The 20634-nt window shown below is 32.3% G+C and overlaps 2 protein-coding genes across 16 annotated transcripts in view; one reads left to right on the top strand and one right to left on the bottom strand.

Annotated features, from left to right (window-relative positions):
* LOC126734775 (papilin) overlaps positions 1-8741 on the top strand; it is a 208161-nt gene extending 199420 nt beyond the window's left edge. For 4 of the 5 annotated variants that reach the window (XM_050438498.1, XM_050438499.1, XM_050438496.1 and 1 more), the window contains 8 exons: positions 1002-1241; positions 1300-1506; positions 2556-2689; positions 2753-2903; positions 3691-4269; positions 6838-6999; positions 7974-8087; positions 8158-8741. In XM_050438498.1, the coding sequence (XP_050294455.1) occupies positions 1002-1241; positions 1300-1506; positions 2556-2689; positions 2753-2903; positions 3691-4269; positions 6838-6999; positions 7974-8087; positions 8158-8336 (1766 nt within the window). In that variant the 3' untranslated portion in view covers positions 8337-8741. The remainder of the gene's footprint in view (positions 1-1001; positions 1242-1299; positions 1507-2555; positions 2690-2752; positions 2904-3690; positions 4270-6837; positions 7000-7973; positions 8088-8157) is intronic. The other variant, XM_050438500.1, reaches the window with a different exon arrangement.
* Positions 8742-8899: 158 nt separating this feature from the next.
* LOC126735606 (sodium/potassium-transporting ATPase subunit alpha) overlaps positions 8900-20634 on the bottom strand; it is a 129425-nt gene continuing 117690 nt past the window's right edge. For 8 of the 11 annotated variants that reach the window (XM_050439662.1, XM_050439659.1, XM_050439660.1 and 5 more), the window contains 3 exons: positions 14198-14372; positions 13850-14082; positions 8900-10412 (listed from right to left, as the gene is read on the bottom strand). In XM_050439662.1, coding sequence (XP_050295619.1) covers positions 10292-10412; positions 13850-14082; positions 14198-14372 — 529 coding nt within the window. In that variant the 3' untranslated portion in view covers positions 8900-10291. Of the gene's footprint in view, positions 10413-13849; positions 14083-14197; positions 14373-20459; positions 20555-20634 lie in introns of those variants that run through there. The other 3 variants (XM_050439661.1, XR_007660472.1, XM_050439668.1) reach the window with 3 other exon arrangements.

The following is a 20634-nucleotide window of genomic DNA, read 5'->3' as shown; positions in this document are numbered from 1 at the left end:
AAAAAATCTAATGTTAAATAAAAGAACTATTTACAAGCAACTTGAAGAAAGTCGGAGAGAAACTAACGATAATCGCCCTGGACGTTTTAGCACATCAACAGATAAAAATATTGAATCAATAAAAAAAAATACTCTTGCTCAAAAATCACCAGATCTAGCCTCTTGCGACTTTTTTTTTTAATTTCCATTATTAAAAATTTCCCTCAAAGGGGCAGACGTTAAAAACCGAATCCCCAAAGAAACTAAAATATATTTAATTACTTAACTGGTATCACCTGAAAGGAACTTTATGATGTTTAATATAAACTATGTTTTTATTTTATAATAACTTCAGAATTTTTAGAAATGTTGTTATTTTTACATAATTTGGATTAATCCGATGCGTAATAAATAAAAGAAAGTTAATAATTATTAACGCCATGCGACATGCACGTATTTAAGCGTCAACAATTTTTATTTCGGTAATAACTCGAAAATTAAAAATGATAGTCGACTGCAGTTCTCAGTTTTTTTTTTAGTAGATTCATGCCATTTAAAATTTTCTGGAATAATCAAAGTAACAGTTTTTAATTCAAATGATGCTTCCTACCAACTTTGCTAAAAACTTTCGCGTACTACTGGATATATTTAAAAGTACTTACATTTCACTTTCAAACAAGATCGAAAAAGCCTTTTAAAAGCCATTGAAACAATTACACTTTCACTACCTTCCTCTACTTTATAAAGGTCGTTACGCCAATGAGTCTTTGCTCAAAATGATAAAAAATATACCATGGTTTAATTACGTTAAAAAAGGTCCCCTTTAAGCTGACTTAACTTAAAATTAACTTCCAGCTTAACTTTTATAATATCAGAAAAAATCCCTTGATTGACAGTTCCTGAGTTATAGCCGCGATCCACGTTTAGTGAAACACCCGGTATATTTCCATAAATACTAACACAATTATTGTTTGGTCCCCTTATCAATGTGTTACACTAAATAAATTCATCTCAATATATAGCAATAGTAGACCCCGGGATCGTCTCGAGCCAAAAATGCCAAGAGAAATTCGAAGAGTGTAGCAACTTGAGATGCCCGTACGGTGTGGAAGCTTACGTGGACGAGAACGACTGTAACGGCTGTAGATGCAGGGATCCCTGTAGAGACGTAGACTGTCCAGAGAACACCAAATGCGGCATCGATTTAAACAGAAATAGAACTTCGCAGGAGGACGCCGAATTTGTTGCTGTGTGCAGAGAAAGTAATAATATTTAATTTCTTTGTTAGACATAAGATTAACGATTGTTTTTGCTCCCCAGTAAATAAATCGGGACAATGCCCCGCCTTCTCCACGAACACCAATAACGACATTTGCGATAACGAGTGTACGACCGACGCGGATTGTACGTTACACTACAAGTGTTGCACCTCGTCGTGCGGATTCGCTTGTTTGGAGCCTCAAAAGGAGGTTGTCGAGGTTCCTGCGCCCCAACCCGAGTACACCACGATGTCCAGTGTCGAAATTTGTAAGTTTTATTTTCATTTACCGGTAGTGTTGTTAATGCTTTATTTGGAGCAAAAATTGTTGATATTTAATAATTTGAAATTAAAAAAAAAACGAAACAAAACATCTACATTATTGGAAATAAAAGTTTAAAGAATCAAATTCAAAAAACGCTAACCATCCGATAATACTGACCAACTAATAAGGACCAACAAGATAAACGTTCGACTCGTCAATGCATTCATTCTACTACAATTCCAGGGATTCGTCAAAGGGAGGGTTTTGAAATTGTTTCTCCCTAAAAGTCACAGTTAAAGAAGGCAATATTCCATTTCTTCCAGGAATTTTACCTCATTTTAAACCAGCGGAGGAGGTTTTGCAGTTTTTTGCACATATGATTGTTTGATTTCAGCAATAAATAATAATTTAACTCAATTTGAAACTTATTCATTCATTCTGAATAGTTTAAAAGAATGTCAGCATCTTATTCCAGTCATATGAATAACTTAAGTGCAGAGAATAATCCTTTGAGTACTCAAAAGTATCTTCCAGGCATTTAGAGCAAATTTAACTGAGTTTAGAGCAAGATGTTTGTGAAGTCATTGTTGGATCTTAGATAATGATTACGATAATTCTTGACACGTGATATATGTAAATTAGTTTTTAGTGTTGATAGAAGAAATAAACTTTCCAAAGTTATTATATTTTTATCCTTAAAGCGTCCGATCGGTAGCCAAAACTAATAACATAGCACCTGCGCAGTAGTGTCATTTAATGGTAAAACAATCGAGAAGAAGATTTATGTCAACACTTTTCTTACCTCTTTCCCTTGATTTTATACAGCACTTAAATATGATTATGATTTAAATATGATTTAAATAATGCAATCTCTTATAAAAACTCCTTAAGATAACACCAAATCAGAAATAGACATAATAAATTGAAACCCAAGGGCGACGCTGAACTGAATACCAAATAATTTAATACATTTATTACCAGTGCTGTGAAAAATGCAGAGGCCAAATTAAATTAACTAAAAATGTAATTAAAAGCATACATTTATTATTTTAGATTCTCCGCCTAAAATCGACGTCGAAATATATGAACCTGAAGTATCGGCGATGTTAGGGGACCAAGCGATCCTAAACTGCGCAGTCAGCGGGAATCCTAATCCCAATATCGTTTGGCAGAAAGATAATGTCATTGTAAGTCTTATTCCAAGTGTGTAATTTTTATTAAATTATTATTTCGTTTTTGTGAAAATTTAGATTGATGGTACGCAACCGAGATACCGCATACGACTGGACCAAACCCTTCAGATTATAACTATTCACAAAACAGACGCCGGTGTGTACGTTTGCACCGCGGATAATAAAATCGGTAAACCGATACGAAACGAGATTCGACTGGAAGTAGTCGGTAAGTACGTTTTGATGAGATTTTAGATTTTGTAATTATTTCTGAGCTAATTATCAAAATGGTCTAAGGAACAGCTAAAAATATTTTTTTTATTTTTATAAATTCCTGCATCCCTAAGAATAAAAAAAGCAAAGATATCAAAATTGAATTTTAAAGGGTCAAACGGTAAAACAAACTTATTATTCGACCGTTTGTAATGAACAAGCTGAGTTGTGGAAAAACCAGTCGTGGAGGTTGCCAAATTTCAATCGCTTACTTTTCGAGAAGTTTTTACACACCCATTTATATTTCTGGTTCTAAAACAGTAAATTAAATTTAATGGTAGAACATTAACCCAACGGGTAAAAAGCTCCTTATGAAGAAAGTTTCATCATCTGTTACTGAGCAGCTTATAGGTTCCAATGTGCCACGTCAGTATAGGATAGGCTCTCTGTGAGTGAAAATTACTGTAATAAGTTATAAGTAGAGTCTGTAAACAGCTGATTCCTACTAAGTTTTTAAACAGACATAAGAGGCTGTACAGATTTTTGCTTTAATTTAGCTTCACCAAAAATAACGTAATTTTTAGCTTGTTTCTTAAGATCATTTTAATATGTAAATTTTTTTCTATTTTCTGCATTAATTATTCTCTGTTTCCAAGGAAAAACTTTCCGATCTAATAAAAACCTTCTTTTTACAATTCTATCTCTTCTTATCTTCTTAATTAAACTTAACATCTGACATCTTTTACTAGCGGATTGGTTTGTAGTGGTGCAGCATGTATACTAACCTTTTAACCCTTTCTTAGATCCATCCGCCGACCGAGCCGTCTCAATCTTAAACGGTCAAGATCCGGAACTGCTCAGCAACCACATAATCGCCTCCTTTAATTCCCCCGCATCCCTCCAATGTTACGCCCTGGGGTGGCCGTTGCCGGCGGTCACCTGGTGGAAGAACGAGGAACTGATTCCGCTTAAAAATCGCGAATTCGAAGTTACGAAAGACTACGCCCTGCTGATCCATTCGATACAGTTGCACAATTTGGGCGTGTACACTTGTCAGGCTTACAATGGTATCGGTCAGGCGGCCAGTTGGTCCGTAACCGTTAAGGCCAAGGGTCCGTATTTCTCGAATAATCCCGCGGACGTCAAGTATATGCAATACGTGGTTAATCCACCGGGACCGCCCACCGTTCTTCCACCACCACTCCCGACCGTACCTCCCACTACTCAAAACTGGGAGCGTCCCACCGCGTTCCAGAGACCCACTCCTCAACCCTATATTCCTCCCGTTTATTCTACCGAAGATCCTAATTCCTCCGTGTTTGATCCCAATGAAATTTATCCGCAGTTTCCGGACGGAGGAGTGCCTGATTCTGTAGTTATTGGTAAATTGTTTGTGTACTTTATCGCTTTTTAGTGTCTAGATAGTTTTGTAAGTAATGCGAAGTATTGAACGCAATTAATAAGTAATTAGATACAAATATAAAACGAAATTTACAATATTTTAACTCTACAAACTCTAATTTACTATTAAGAAGAAAAAATACAATAAACTGAGAACCCACCGAAGCCAAGTTTGGGGTAATTCTTATATAAAATTTTGAAAATCATGTTATATAATAAGATAAAGTGTTTGCCGTATTTTATGGATTATTATCCGCAGAACAATATTTAAAAATGTGTAGACAAAAAAGTTGAAAAACAAGAAACTTAAAACAAAAATGTCAAGACATTTGGGAAAGCATGATTTTGGGTAATTATATATATCTCTCTAGGGGCAATTCATTAGAGAGATGAAAACGAATTTTTGATCATTTTTAAAACCCTCTTATTAATTTTTTTCAGGGGCAAATCAATATCTTGGCCTAAGTCTTTCCTTAATAGAATTATGTCTTTTTTAATTGAATGATATGAGAAAAAAAAGTTATTCAAATTTAAGGACCCCAAATTTTGTCATAAGAATCTTGAAATTCTTAGAAAATTGGGATTTTAGGTAATTATTAATTTTTTCAGGGGCAAGAATTTATTTTTTTGCTAAAATCGCTACTTGCTTGAGGAAAGTTAAGGCAGTTTTTAGAGACCCCTAATTTTCCTATAAGTAAAAATTCATTAAAAAAAAAGAGAAATCATGAATTATGGTCACTTCTAAGCAATCTTAATTGCCTTATGGGGAACAATTTCTGAAGAAGAAGAATTATGGTTAGTTTCAATGATTATTAACCTCTTATTCTCATATGAGCAAAAATTCTTTAGCAAAATTAACATTTTGGATTTTTGGTCATTTTTAAAAGACACATAATTTTTTTATGAGCAAATTATTAAAATTTTTCGGTATAAATTTTTTTTTCAGGAGCAAAGTTTTATGCTTAATAGAATTAGGTCACTGCCCTTAATAGAATTAGGATTTTTATTATAGTTTTTGGAGTTTTGAGGAGAATTTTATTCAAATTCAGTGACACTTAATTTTTATTTAAATATTCAGGTCCTCTGACAGGAAAGGCACAAAAAGATTTCAAAAAAATTATACTGGAAATCCGTAGAATCCCTAGAAGCTACTTGAAAAAAGTAGTGTGAAATGCCTGGAATAAAATAAAAATTCACTTAAAATCCCACAAACACTTGGTCTTCAAGCATCATCTACAATGCCTGAAATACATTAAAAAGCTTAAAAATAATAAAAAAAATTACTTGAACTCTTAAGCATTTTATAAGACCTCAAAAACACGCTTACTAACCAGAGATGCCTAACATTTTTTTTAAATGGTATAAAATGCCTGGAATAATGAAAAATCAGTTTTAGGCATTTTCAAAGATCACTTTCATTATATTCAAGTACATTTTTATTATTCCAGGCATTTCATACCATTTAAAAAAAATCTAGGCATTTCTAGTTACGGGGCTTATGAAATGCCTGAAAGTTCAAGTCGTTTTTTTTATTATTTTAAAGTTTTTTTAGTATTTCAAGCATGGAAATGATGAACTTGAAGACTTTGCCTGTAAAAGTGCCTGAATATTAAAAAAAAATTCTGGATACTGAAAATCAACTGACTATGATATGTTATGTAAATTTTTATTTTATTCCAGACATTTCACACTATTTTTTTCAAATAGCTTTTAGGGATTACTAGAGATTCTACGGATTTCCAGCTACTTAGCATGTTAATGCCTGAAGAACTAGTGCGTTTTTAGCATTGCTTAAAAATGCATGAATAATTTTTAACCTTTTTTACGTATTTCAGCAATTTACCTTAATTGAATAACTAGGAAAACAAATTCCTGTAAAAAAGCCTAAAATTCCAATTGATTTTTATTATTTCAGGCATGTCAATTATTTTTGAAATTTCCACTTATTTAACATGTTCTTCAGGGCTTATGAGGTGATTTTTTTATATATCAGGCGCTGAAATTGCTGAAAATTTAAATAATTTTTTATAATTGGAAATAATGCTTGAAGACCAATCGCATTGCCTGTAAAAATGCTCCAATATTCAAATAATTTTTTAAGTTTCTGAATTTTATTTTACCTATACCAGGCATTGCAATGAAACTGAACTACTTGAAAAGAGTCTTTGTTTTTTCAAATGAATGTTCTTTTGATTACAGGTATTTCACGGTATTTTTTTATGTTTTCTTTTTATTTTTTTATGATTTTCACCTACCTAGAATTTTTTTCAGTGCCTTTGAAGTCAAGTAACTTTTTATAATTTTTAGCTTTCCAGTCAAGCGTAGTTGCGTTCAATACTTTTCTTCTAACAAAATGCATGATTGAAATAACTTTCTTCAACTTTTGTGGCTATACAGGGTATTAAATTTAATTTTATAATTTAAGAAACTTCAATGAACTTCTGAAAATTGAACGTGCACGCCCTGTATAGTAATTTTTAACTGAAGATCTTAGAGTCTTGTGTTCAATTAATGCACAAAAATTAAGTAATTTTTTGGTTTTCCTTTAGTACCAGTTCGTGCTAACATAACCTCAACCGAAACCAGATACCCTACGGGTAGTACCGTGCAAATCCCTTGTCAAGTGGACGGATATCCCTTGCCGCAAGTGCAATGGTACAAAGACGAGGTGCCTTTATATCCAAATGCTAATGAAAGAATATCAGAATCGGGTAAGTCATTTGGTATCAAATCAAATTTTGATTTTCAATGAGGATCAGTTGAATAACAAATTTGTATAGGTATTATGTAGTCGAAATTTGCATCATTTCTTGACTCAACCAGTCAATATTGGCTTAACCTTCAAAGTACTAAAATGTAGGCAGTCTTGTACTATTTAAAATTCTACCCTGTTATTATTGACTTGAGCTCTAAAGACCTAATTTAGGGTATTACTAGATGTTTTTACGATAATATTATTGATTTAAAAAACTCAGTAATTCACAGTCCCTTCATTAATCAATGCTTATACTAAATTTAAGTTGATAATATTGAATTAAAATAGGTAGTCGTAAGTTCAGAGCATTTCTTGGCTGTGAATCAATATTGACTTGAGTTTTATGTGTATAATACATTTGTATACCGTCTGGATCTTGAATTTCTTATTATTGTCATTTGAACTTAATAATGAAAGGATACTTTGTTGGTGCTCCTTTTTCCATATTTCACCTATTTAAATATATATTCTAAGGATTAGGTCCTATATTCAAAGTATTTGATTGTCAGACTTCTGGCAATCAAATACTTTGTGTGCCATTCAAAAATCACCATTTTTTGCTCCGAAATTATGGAAGAATCATTTGTTTCGACGAACTCAATTTGCGGTTTTTTGCTATTTAACGATTATAATATATGGAAGAAATTCGTCCATTTCGCTCAAAGAGGCCTCAATATGATTTTAAATAGGCGAAGAAGCAGAGCTGAACGGTGGAAGACGAATAATACACATTTGTTACCAACCAGCTATATGATAACACACACATGTAAGGTCTGATGATGCTCATTTCTGATCGAAACATGTAACCATTTTAAAAATTAATTTTATTAAATACTTTCGAGACCAAGACTTTGAGTTTTTTCTCCTATTTAAGATATTAATGTATCATGTGTTGCTTGGGACCTTTAAAAACTTATTTTTTCCTTTCAGCAACTCATACCCTAACAATAAAATCCGCAGACAAACGCGACTCTGGCAGATACAAATGCGAAGCAACTAATCAGTACTCGAAAGCAACGAGCAGCCTGGATGTTTCGATTGAAGGTAAAATTCATTTAAAATGCTCAAATTATTTGCATCCAACAAAGAGGGTCATTTCCTAATTTTTTTTTAGGAATGTACATCGACCCAAGTTGCACCGACAACCAATTCTTTGCCAATTGCAAACTGATCGTTAGAGCGAACTTCTGCAACCACAAATATTACGCGAAATTCTGTTGTAGGTCTTGCACAGAGGCGGGCCAATTGCGAGCGGATAATAAACAAAACGCTCTCGATACTAATCTGATTTAAATGCAAAAACTTTGACTCTGATGCTTATCTTGTTAGGCAGACCCTCTAGTCTTAATGAATTGACATTTTTAAAATTTTAATTTTAGTCTGTCTGTAACACGGGCCATTATAGGTGTAAGATAGTTTTTGTATGTGCCGGAAAAAGGATTTTAATTTGTTTTAAGCAGCTACATTTAAGCAAACAGAGGTCAACATGAATTATGGACATGTTCTCCAGGTTTTACTAAAATTAGTTCGCATTTTACGGTTAATATTATTATTGTAGATAAAAAAAAATCAGAAAAAAGTGCAATCGCTGTCGTGTAAATATAATTTTAAATTTAGTAATTTATATGTGTAAGCAATGTGTAAAAATGTGTTCACTTCATTGTAAAATGCTAAGAAATAATTATTTTTAAAGAATAATGAGTCGAGTTTTATTTCAAACTTAATTGTAATAGAGACGATTATTGTTTTATATTGATTGATTATTGTAAAGAATCGATGGTTGATGGATGTCGTCAGTCTGTAATCCGTATGTAATGAATATTTTTTCATGAGGGACAAACAGGAAAAAAAACACGTTTTCTTTAACACTATCATCCGTTTTTATTAAAACCCAAATTTATACAGCTTCATTACATACTAAAATATGAACGTGAAAATAACAGAAGCGGAAAAATAATTAAGTGATTTACTTAAAAATATTTACAATAATAATGAATACTGTGGTCACCTGGTCTCGGACCAGCACGCCTTATTATTATAATTTTTTTCCAAACAAACTAGTGAACAAACATAAAAACTCTACTACGTATAATAAGCGGACCTACGATGATGATCATTAATTCACCATAAAAGCAGCGTAGACTCTCAGCACACTCATTTATTTTACTTTTTGCTGCCTAATTGTCACAGTATACATTTCGCAAATGGAGGGGGAAGAAATAAATGCCGAACGTTTATAATAATAATGATATTATTAATAGTAGTAGTAGTAGTAGACTAGTCATGTGTATTGAGCACGACCGGTTTTTCAAATGAGACTTATTTAACAACACAGTTACATTATCTCCTAGCTAACCTAAGTGTTTTTTTTTTTTAAATCTTATTAAATAAACAAGAGGCTGTGTGCCAATGTACTCAAGCAAAGATTCAGGTCTACTAAATGCATAAATACACAAATTAGACCTAAAGCGTTTCAGTACGACCCTCGTTATCAAATAATACTAAAACGTTTCTTTCGTTCGTTCGGCAGAGGCGTGCGTCCATTAACAGAAAACTATTGGAACTGCCCACCAGAGCCCCACGTAGTACTACGGACACCCCCCCGAGACAACCCTGTCGCAGTACCCTCGCAATGGAATGTATTTAATTCAATAGGGGAAAACAAAAAGTGACACTGCACGAAGTTTTGCGACCTAAACAGTGGGATTAAGGAGCAAATTGAAAAACAAAAGCTATTTTAGAACATTGAAGATGATCTACTGAAGGTCGAAACATTAACAGCTGCATAATGAGCGTTTTCTTTTATTTGCACCCCAATCCAACAATCCATTTGTGAGACACTGTCGCAACCCCTAATTAATAATAATAATATTAATATCAATCAAATTAATAACTACTGATGTACCTCTTTATACGATTTCAAGACGGGCATCAAGAGCCCGTACTATAATAAATAATAATAGATCGGCCTCGGCCAATAAATCTCCTTAGTTAATAATATGACTGCGTAACAGCAGTAAATGTTCTAGAATTAGCAACATGATTTGTACAACAATCGATAGAGAACGACATCGTAATTTAATGCCAAAATCAAACAGTGGAAAGGAGAAGAAGAGTTGCTTGCGCTCGAGTTCCCTCTTCTCCCGTGTTGTTATGATACGAGTTAAGACTTGCCCTGAAGCGATGTCACTCCTATCGAAACAACAATTACTATTGTAAGTGGCAGTGGAGGGGGTCGTAGCTGCTCCTTAGTAGTACGTCTCCTGCTCCAACCAGCCTCCGGGGTTGCGACGCAAGTAGAACCGTCGCACCTCGTCGTAGATGAAGATGGCGAGCATGAACGGGATCGCTGGTAACCACCAGACGAATCTTTCAAATTAAATCGATGTGTTAGAACGAATGAATCTTTCAAGATATCAAACAACAACTATTAGGTGTTTTATTGTCGGTCTCAGGCCAACACCATGAATGTGCAAAATTTATCATTCTGATCTAAGTCAAAATAAGCTTTATTATCAAAAAACAAAGTATCCTCGATAAAGCAACAATAAGATATACACTGCTTAAGTTTTCAATATATGAGAAACTTTTTTATTATTAGGTTTATGAAAAAAAAATTATTTTTTATAATAAGTGCTGCATGGTCCAAAACCTAAAATGCAATAATCAAATATCAAAGTTTTTTAGTCGTATACGAGGTTTGTCAAAAAATGTGAATTTTGCTTAAAAGTAAAGTATTTTTGACAATGCAGAAAATTGTTATAAAAAAAGTTGGTTAGAACTAAAAACGATGTTCAAATATGCAATTACATCCTGGTACTTAAAACAAATTTTTCTCAAATTAGCTAGGAGTACCGAACAATTATATTTTTTTATTTATTGTAAAATCATAACCTTTCCGTTTAGAAACTAATGAGCAAATTTTTACAAAACAAAATAATTATTAATAAGAAGTCATCTCTTAACTTTTAGTGAACACTTACAAACTTATAACCTTTCGATTACTTAATCTCTATCTTGTAACACTTTAGAAATGCATTTAAATAAGTAATACCATTCTAATTAATTGTTGTAACCTTTGACCAGGTACATTTATGTCTTTTGTACCCAATTTTGTATATATTTATTTAGTACTTGTATTTTGGTTTCTATATTTGTGGGTTTTGCTTTTTATGTATAGCTTTGTCTACAAAAATTTTCAAAAAAGCATATTTGATTTGATTTGTAATAATTTGTATGAACATAATTAGCTCCTTCAAATTCGGTAATATATCTGCCAATACAGGCAACTGTTCTATTATAAAAAATTTTCAATACTCTTCTAATCATAACCGAAGCAATACTCTGAACCGATTCTGTAATGATTTTTTCTAAATGAGCAACATTTCTTTTTGCGTTAAATACCCCATACAAAAAATCGAGTGGCGGAAAATCTGGAGAGCGAGGTGGCCAAAAATATCCGAAAACTCTCTCTGCAATACATTTTTTTTTCAGCTGCTACGGTATTATCACGGACGCACTCTTATTTCCGATTCAATTATTGTTTTTTCATGATATTGATACTCATCAGCACTGGTAATTTCATCTCGAAAAAACGAACAATTAAAATAATTATTTTTATGTTCATGGGTAGATTCATGAATTTCACTATTGGTCGTAATAATTTTTTTTGTTTCGACCTAGGAATTTAAAATAAAAAACTATTTAAGATTTTTCTTCAAGAATTTTTCCTGAAATTTCAATTAAAAAAAAATATATATTTCAGGCATTTAAAGGCTACTTTGACGTAATCCTTTTTACAATTTCTCTATTTTTCATTTAGTTCTTGTTACATTCTAGATTTTCAGTAATTTTAAGTTTTATTTCCTGCATTTGAAGCCAGTACCTTCAAAATATTAATTATTAGGTATTTCAGGTTTTCCCGGTGATTTTTTGTATTATCCAGGTCTTGGTATAGCTTTTAGGCATAAGTATCAGGTAATTTGGCATATTTTCCATTTGCAAATTGCTATTTCAGTACAATAGTTTCTGATGTTATTTCAGGCATTTTATGTTTCTTTTTCATGTGTTCCAGGTTTCTGAAACCGATTTTCATGTCTTCCGTGAAGTAATTTTATGTCATCCAGGGAGTAAAAAAAAAATTTTTCCTGGGTTTTAAAACCATTTTCATATCTTTTATTAATTTTGGACTTCATTCTAAGCACTTGAATTCATTGTTTATTTATTCCAGGCCTCTAAGACAATTTTTCATGTTAAAAATATTACGTTTTCCAGGCATTTGGATTACTCTAAATTACAATTTTCAAATCTCTAACTTGCTTATTCTCTTGCAAATTTCTCAATTAAAAAAAAATTGATAAAATGCTGAAATAGATGTCAAATGATGTTAATATATGTATTTAATCTGTTAATATTGTTTAACGTAGCATTTCTCGAACGATTCTAAATTGGGACACAAGACGTGGCAAACATTTGCGAATCATATAGTGTGCAGAGATTAAATTGTCGGGATTTTGGGCACACATCAAAGAAATGATAATTATTTTCTTAGTCGAAAGGGCCTCTTAACTTGCAATGTTTTTACTCAATCATTGATAATTCTCGGAAGATCCAACTTTTCTGCTTTACTCATACACACTAATAATAACAATACACACAGACAATATCCAGGTACTCTTAGACGATTCAAATAATTCTCTGCTGCTTTTGAAAATATAATGTCAAATAATTTATTAAGAGAAGTAGTATTCGAATTATCAATTGTCTAACCTGCTTGGTTTCAGAGATGTGCAGATTTTGTCCCTAGAATTTTGCATTTTTGTGACTCTGCAGTTCCTAGGCTACATTTTTTAGTTTCTTTTTTTAATTCCCGGAAAAAATGCTGAAATTGCAAACACTTGAACTTGTTGCTTTATTTGTCTCAGGCTTCTGAGGCTATTTTATATGTCTTCCGGTTTACTTCTGAAATAATTTTTTAGATATTCCAGGTATTTAAAAAAATATTTAATGTGTTTTAAACATTTGCCTATTTTTGGACATTCATTGGCAAAAACAAGTCTGTTTTGCCTTGGTTGACTCAAGGTTAAAATATGGAGTATGCTTTTGGGGATTTTGTAGACAGTGTCTAATTGACTGTCACTTTGTTCTCCAGAAGAGAGCTATTAGATAGATGTGTACATCTGCAGAGCGAGACACCGAAACCTTTGTGAAGCTTTGTTTAAACATGAACATCTATTTATCTTAGAGACTGTGTCTCTGATCCCTAAAAATCGTCAAAGATCTTACCTGACACAAAATGTTAGAAATCTTTTAATGCCAATTCTGCGTTCATGTATGGTAAGAAGATCAATTATTTATGAGAGTGTAAAAATAAATACCAAATCATTTGCCAAAGGTCTTAAGAGCTTCTACTTCTCTTAAACATTTCTTCAAATGGTTCCTATTAAAGTCTTGACGATTTCCTCTTACTTTTCTCTATAATATCACTGTGATAATTTTTAATTTGTATATAGAAGAATATATATAATTTTATATTTTAATTGTATGTCTTTTTTATATGTATTTTTTTATTTATACACCATGTTTTTGAACTATTCTTTTATTAATATTTATTCTTTTACTGTATGTTTAACTAAGTTGCGTTGTCGAGGGGACTGTATCTTTTGATAATAATGCTTATTTTCACTTTGACTTAAATCAAAATGGTCAATTTGGCACATTCATGGTTTTGGCATGGGGTCAACAATATATAATGGTGTTTATACTGATTTTTTTTTTTAATTTAACAACAAAATAATAAGACTTACTTGAGTGGGAACATACGTAATCCCTTGTCCATGCCCGGAGTATAAGACAAAAAGCATGCGAGGGCGGTCTCGAAGACCAAACCGAAGTTCAAGGCCCAATTTCGCATTCCCTGATGGACGATCGAGTTACGGCGGGTCTTGCACACGATCAAATCGGCCCATTGAACGATCACGATCGAGACGAAGAAGGCGGTGTGACAGGTGTATTCCAATGTTTTTCGGTCCTTGTAGGTCTAAAGCAAAAAATATGTACAGGTAGATCAAAGTATCTAAGACGAGAACTATTTGTAGTAAATATTTCATTCCCCGTACAGTTGGCCATTTCACACTTTAATTTAAAAAACTTACCCATTCTTGACCATAAGAATCGGGCAAATCGTTGATGGCCTTCGAGTCCCACATTTTACGTATTCCAAACAGTTTCATGGGCAAGAATCCGTTTTCGGCCATGATGACAAAATAAACGAAGAATCCGGCTGCCGCTTGGATCATACCGATTTGACCATAAGCCATCGAAATCAACCTAAAAATTGATAAAAATCCGTTCATATGGGTTTTAGTGGTCAAAAGTTGGACATACACCCATACAATGCTTAAGCAATATGTAAGATTGTTGGTTAAACACTGTATGACAGCTTATTATGCAAATTAGTAGCAAAATGATTTAAACATTGAAACATTTTGGTCAATTCGCTACAAATATATGAAGAAGTTTGATTTAGTAACAAGTTTTTTACTACTAAGTATTGCAGTTAAATCAAACCCCTTGTAGTGGATGATCCAAGGGAATCTTGTGAGTTATTTATTTAGGTCAAGATTGAGAAGATTTCCCATGAGTCATCCTGTAAACACTTAACCTAACATGCAAATAACTAAAGCGAGTGTCAACACAATCATGCAATTATTTAAAATAATATCAATCTTCAGTAGTTAGAAGGTACAGTGTCTTACTCATTTCCACTGACATTGTACAAAAAACCGCGATACTTCTGCTTTATACTAATTGGAATAAGTGGGGAAGAGAACTTTTAGAGAACTTGAGACGTATTTTACAATTGGAATACCACAGGATAGTGACAAGATTAATTCAACATTGAAATATATTGGTCTAAAAGGATTCTATATTGCACCAATTATAGACAGGGTGTTCAAATATTTAAAGTCGTATTAAAAGTCTATTATTGGTGCAACTACTCTCAATAGATAAGAAAAAAATCAAATCGGTGCATAAATTTAGCAAAAGACAGAAGAAGAAAGTTTAGCCAAAAAAACTGATTTTCTTACCTGCGACTTAACCATTGGCTGTCATTTTAGTAACCGTTTAGCAAAAGCACTATTATCATCTATTAGAAACACTATAGCTACGTCCTACGTGTATTATATTGTTCCTGATTTTATATATGAGTTTTCATCCCTTAGTAAGGCGCCATATAAGGAAAAGGGGTGGGCATGCAGTCAGTGTGTATGTGCTAGATAAAACCTCTACACATTATTTTAAAAAAAAAATAAAATAAAAAATACGGTGACTTTAGAAACTCATCACCTGAATCTTTTCGAGTGGGATGCAGCTTAAACGTATGTACAGCACATCTAGTTTATATCTAAAAGAACTTGCTACAGACAGGACACATTATAAGGTGCCCTGCAAAAAACTAGTTTTTATTGTTTCTAAGAAAAGTCAACTACAAATGCTAGAACTGTTTAAGGAGTACACAAACTATACCTCGGCATTAGAGAGAGAAAAAAAACTTACTAATCAGTAGAAAATTTTACTAAACGTACTACTGAAAAACAACCTACAAATGAGTGGGAATTATTAAGGGTTTTTGTGGGGAGCCTTAAATTTTACTGATTAATTAATTGGTGAAAGTGCTACTTTGTAATTATAGAAAACTGTAAAATATCTTCATGAATATTGCTGATGCATTGGTGAAAGTTTTATAGTGAATTTCAAGAACACAGAATGGAGGAGAATTTCCTACAATTTGACTGAACTTTCTGGTCGTAAGTTTTAAGATTTTACAACATATTAATTACAGATAATGAAGACACATAAATAAATTCTTCTTGAGTTAATTATTTTATTGGGTATTAGGTCACTTATAGCAAAAATCAATTTAGAAAAAATTATATCTCACACGCTCAAAAATTGAGAAGAAGAAGAAAAGTCGAATAAGTCTAATTTGAATGATGATAATGAAGTCGATACGCTACTGATGTGAGGCGCCGTCTAGTGAATGACTGCATGATTTCTGTAATATATTGGCGAATGCGTTATATTGGAGCATTTTGAGCACCAGGTCATACTATTTATATCATAAATTTTAAATACTCAAGCGCACTGAAAAATAGAGTTCATATCACACGTCTCAAATTATCGACTAATTCAATAGAAATAAATCACATTTAAAGTTCGATAATACAAAATAGGGACTAAAATCTGTGAATAATTCGAACAATCCACCAATCTACTATTGGTGGACTATATAGGCACTATCTAAAGTCAACAAGCATAACTAAGACATTCTTCGATACCGCCATCTACTGATTCAATTTTATGTAGGATATAATATAATTATATTCAATAATAAACTTAGGTAGGATATTGAAAAGAAGAAACGAGCTCAGAGATTAATAGACTGAACCTCAGTGCTCCTGGGTATATAAAAAATCTATTATACCTCAAGTAAATTATTGTATTTAAAACTTATTGAACTTAAATTAAATTAAGTACAACGAAAGGTATCATTAAAGATTCAAGTTTATATTTCGTTTAAATACCTGAATAAGCCCATTTTCTTCTTCTGTTCAATTTTTCAAGCGTGTGAGATAAATTGATGATTTTTGCTATAAGTGACGTAATCCCCAATAAAATAAGTAACTCATTATGAATTCGACACAACAATACAGATTTTACTTAAATGCTTCTTAGTGGGGTTTTAAACATGTAAGTATTTGTTGCTAAGTTATAGGGTTAACAACATTAGAAGAACGTTAATGAAGGAGGAGATTCACTCCAAATCCATGCATTAAGATCTTTTTATGCACGTTTTTGAATATCATGTTCAAAAGAAAAGACAGTTTCAGGTAAGTTGATTCATTGGAAAAATCACATAAATCCTTGCACAGAAGCTTTCTCATTATAAAAAACATGTACAAAAGAAAAAACAGTTTTAGGAAGTTAATTCTTCATATTCCCGAGCACCTATGCGGATTTGCCCATTGAGCCAACACTGGGTAATAAAAATTGCAATAAAACTAATGGTACATAAATCAATAGTGAATCACCCATAGTAAAAATACTTAATGATTGCTCTATACATTTCTAAAATAAAGTATCAGCATCAGCTAGTGGGTCAAAATGGAACAATTCTCATCAGGACTGAAACAAGAATTACTTCCCACTAATTTTGCGACCTATATGTACACTTTTGGTGTTTTCTATGCAGGATTAAAAAAAATCATTATAAAGGAAAATCTTAGTAATAACCTAAACCACTGAATAATTCCCACTAAACAGAACAAGAATACTGCGCGTTAAGCCAATTAAAAAGTGTCTAACAAATAAAAACAGAACTAAGTAACCAAAAATAATGAGAATTTTTTTTTTAAAAGAGTCTATGACTGCCCAATCTTGATCGGGTTCACCCAACAACAAACCCAGAAGAGTTGCAAGTACCCAATTATACAAAACAAAACATCTTCCTAGCGACAGATTGTGCTATACAACTACTACAATCGTGTTTATTATTGCACTGTCACTAAGAACATGTACACGAGTGCTTCTAGTGGGGACAAGAGATGGCGCATAACTATTTTTTTTTTTTATTAAAATCCGGTTCACTGTAAGTAAATTGGTTGTGCCGAGGTAATGGTTGTGTGTAACGGTGCCAGGCCATTACGACACCACTGCAGTCAGTACATTTACATCACAAGAACTATTATTGGCTACCAGAACTAACACTATATTTTAATTTTATATTGTTTTATTAGAGCTATTAAAAACACTTTTGGGGGTATTTGGTGTGTAATTTAGTGTTATGGGTCAGAGTAATATTAGATTTGGTTAAAAGCAGTCATTGTAATCTTGAAGGAAATTAGTTCTTATAGGTATTTTACTGGAGTAAATTATTTTAAGGTCATAGTACACTACTGCTAAAAATTGCATCTGGATGATGTACATTGTATTAAGATAAAATGCATTGTATCCTATATGGTGTATGGATGCAGGGAACAGCAAAATTTAAAGCTGATAAGAGATTTGAAGCATCTACTTGCATCTTACATCTATTGTTGTATATTTGAAATAAAAATACTAAAATCACACAATCAGCAGATTGATGAAAAAATAGTGTATTAAGCCTTGAGACCAATAACTGTAGACTGAATCGCCTTTCAGGGTATCCAAAATACACCATCCATCACGTATAATTAAGAAACCATAATAAAGATGTATACAGTAGGAAGTTAAACAAAATTGTTTTACTTAAAATATTAGTTATAAATAATTCTGCTGATCTTATGAAGCATTAAAGGTAAGCCTTTTATCAACACAGATCTCCAGGTCACGAATAAAGTCACAACTTGAAATTGTAGTATTTATTGTGTACATTTATTATGTAACCAAAGTCAATCTCATCTTTGAGCAAAGAAATTGACCTCTTACATTTCTTAAGGTTAAGTGGGAGTCACACTATTTATAAATAATATTTGTTTGCCATCATGAGGATTCTTTACAAGAGCTTCAGGTCATCAGCCAACAGTAAATACTTACTGCCAATACTTGTGGAAATGTCAGTGACAAAAATCAACAACAAAAATGAAGCTTGTTCCCCCGAGGACAACCACTTAAGGCAATATAGATAAATGATCTCGATTCATTGAAATCCACAATTGCGGTCTATTTAATAAGTGGCAAATGAAAAACTCTACTAGATGTTTAGGAAAGTCCATTGTATAATTTTTTTTTTTGGAAAGTATACATGGTTCAACCTATTGGAAGCCTCATATGCGTTTTGCAGAAATTCTAAATAATCTACATTAAAATATTAAGAGTATATACAGTATTTTCAGTTTAATTTTTTAAAGAACCTTCTATTTGAAGAATCTAGTCCTACCTTCGATTATGTTGGTTTAATTGAGGCACACTTAAGGTAATCACACTTAATACCATCCAAAGCCTTAACAAACAGATCTGTTATCTATAATTACAAATATATTGAGACATCTTCTAATTCTTTAAAAAAGGACAATGAACAACAGAAAAAATTGTCATTAAATAATTGCAAGTAAGTTTCCACCTTATTTTGTCTTTAACTCAAATTATTCAAAATCTAATAAATATTTAATTTAATAAGTTATATATCAAATTACAAGTAATTTAATTACCTATATAGTCGTGCTAAAGCGATTATTTTAGGCCAAAAATCAATTCCTTGACGCGCATTTTTATCAAAGGTACATCGGTCAGGTAAGTTTTTAAACTACTCTATTTCTATCTTAAGGTCGTGGGGTATGTTACTGGAACCACTGAGAAGATTGATGATTTCTTCCAAACAGTTAAATAAATTTAATCATCTCATATTGAGCAAAGAAAGGAATATACTTAACTGCCTGGAATTTTTTATTTTTATTTAATTATTTATAGGCAGTCGAGTGTAGAGCGAACTAAGCTTCACCTCAACTCCCTGGAAGGATTTTTAATTTTGTTGACTGCACTGGACCCTCAGACAGGAACAGTTGCCTACAAAAATAATTTAATTTCTTCCAGGCAGTTGAGTGCATTTATTATTACCGAGCAAAAAGAGGAATAGATTCAACTACCTGGAAAAATATTTTAATTTCTTTCAGACAGTTGAGCAAAAGGAAATTAGGGTGCAACTCAACTCCCTGGAAGGTTTTTTTTAATTTTGTTGAAGAAATTGACTGTGTTGAACCCTCAGACAGAAAAAAGATAAATAAAGAAAGAAGTAATAGTTTCCAGCTCAGTTGCCTTTTAACCAAAGTGTATGTGTTAATTTGTTAAGTGTATCCAAAGAAAGTCTGTTAAACACTTATATTTTAAAAATGTTGGTTCCTACCCAGAAAGAAGCTTTGATAACTGAACTCTGCTTCATATGTTTGAGTGTTTATTTATGGGAAACAGAAGAATGAAAACAAGTATTATTTTTCTTTTTAAAATTATTAGACATGATTTTCTCTAAAATGAACTTCTCATTGCATGGATTTCCCTTACATTAATAGCTATAATGCTTCACCTATATATAAAATGTGTTCCTTATTTAATAAATAATTACCTAAATAAAATTAAAATTACTAATAGACTTTATGTTAAGTAATGTTACCTTAGAACTATCATTTGATGATTGTTATGTTATTCTTTGGTATAATACTGATTCAGAATCTTTTTATTTGTGTATTATTACCGTATTCTTAAACCGTTTTTAATGTACTCTTATATTTTAACTTTGGTAACTGTAACAAATAAATAAAACAATGAATTGATTCGATGCATTGGTTGTTGTTTTAGTTCTGGTAGCCGCTGATTGAACATGGACATTAATATATAAAAATTCTAGTGAGTAAATGTAGTGAGTTACGATCGACCCACCTGCGGTTTACCAGGTTGTCCCTGTACGGGTCGCGAGGCTGACGTTTCATAATGTCGCTCTCTGGTGCCTCGTAGGCCAAAGAGATAGCTGGCACCTGTATAATGGAAGAACGCGCGACAAGCGCCGCCAAACACACTGTTAGTAACTTTGTTATATGGTCGGAACATGCAAAAC

This window comes from Anthonomus grandis, chromosome 4 (assembly GCF_022605725.1).
Source record: "Anthonomus grandis grandis chromosome 4, icAntGran1.3, whole genome shotgun sequence".
NCBI lineage: Eukaryota > Metazoa > Arthropoda > Insecta > Coleoptera > Curculionidae > Anthonomus > Anthonomus grandis.
This window is presented reverse-complemented; position numbering and strand designations above follow the sequence as displayed.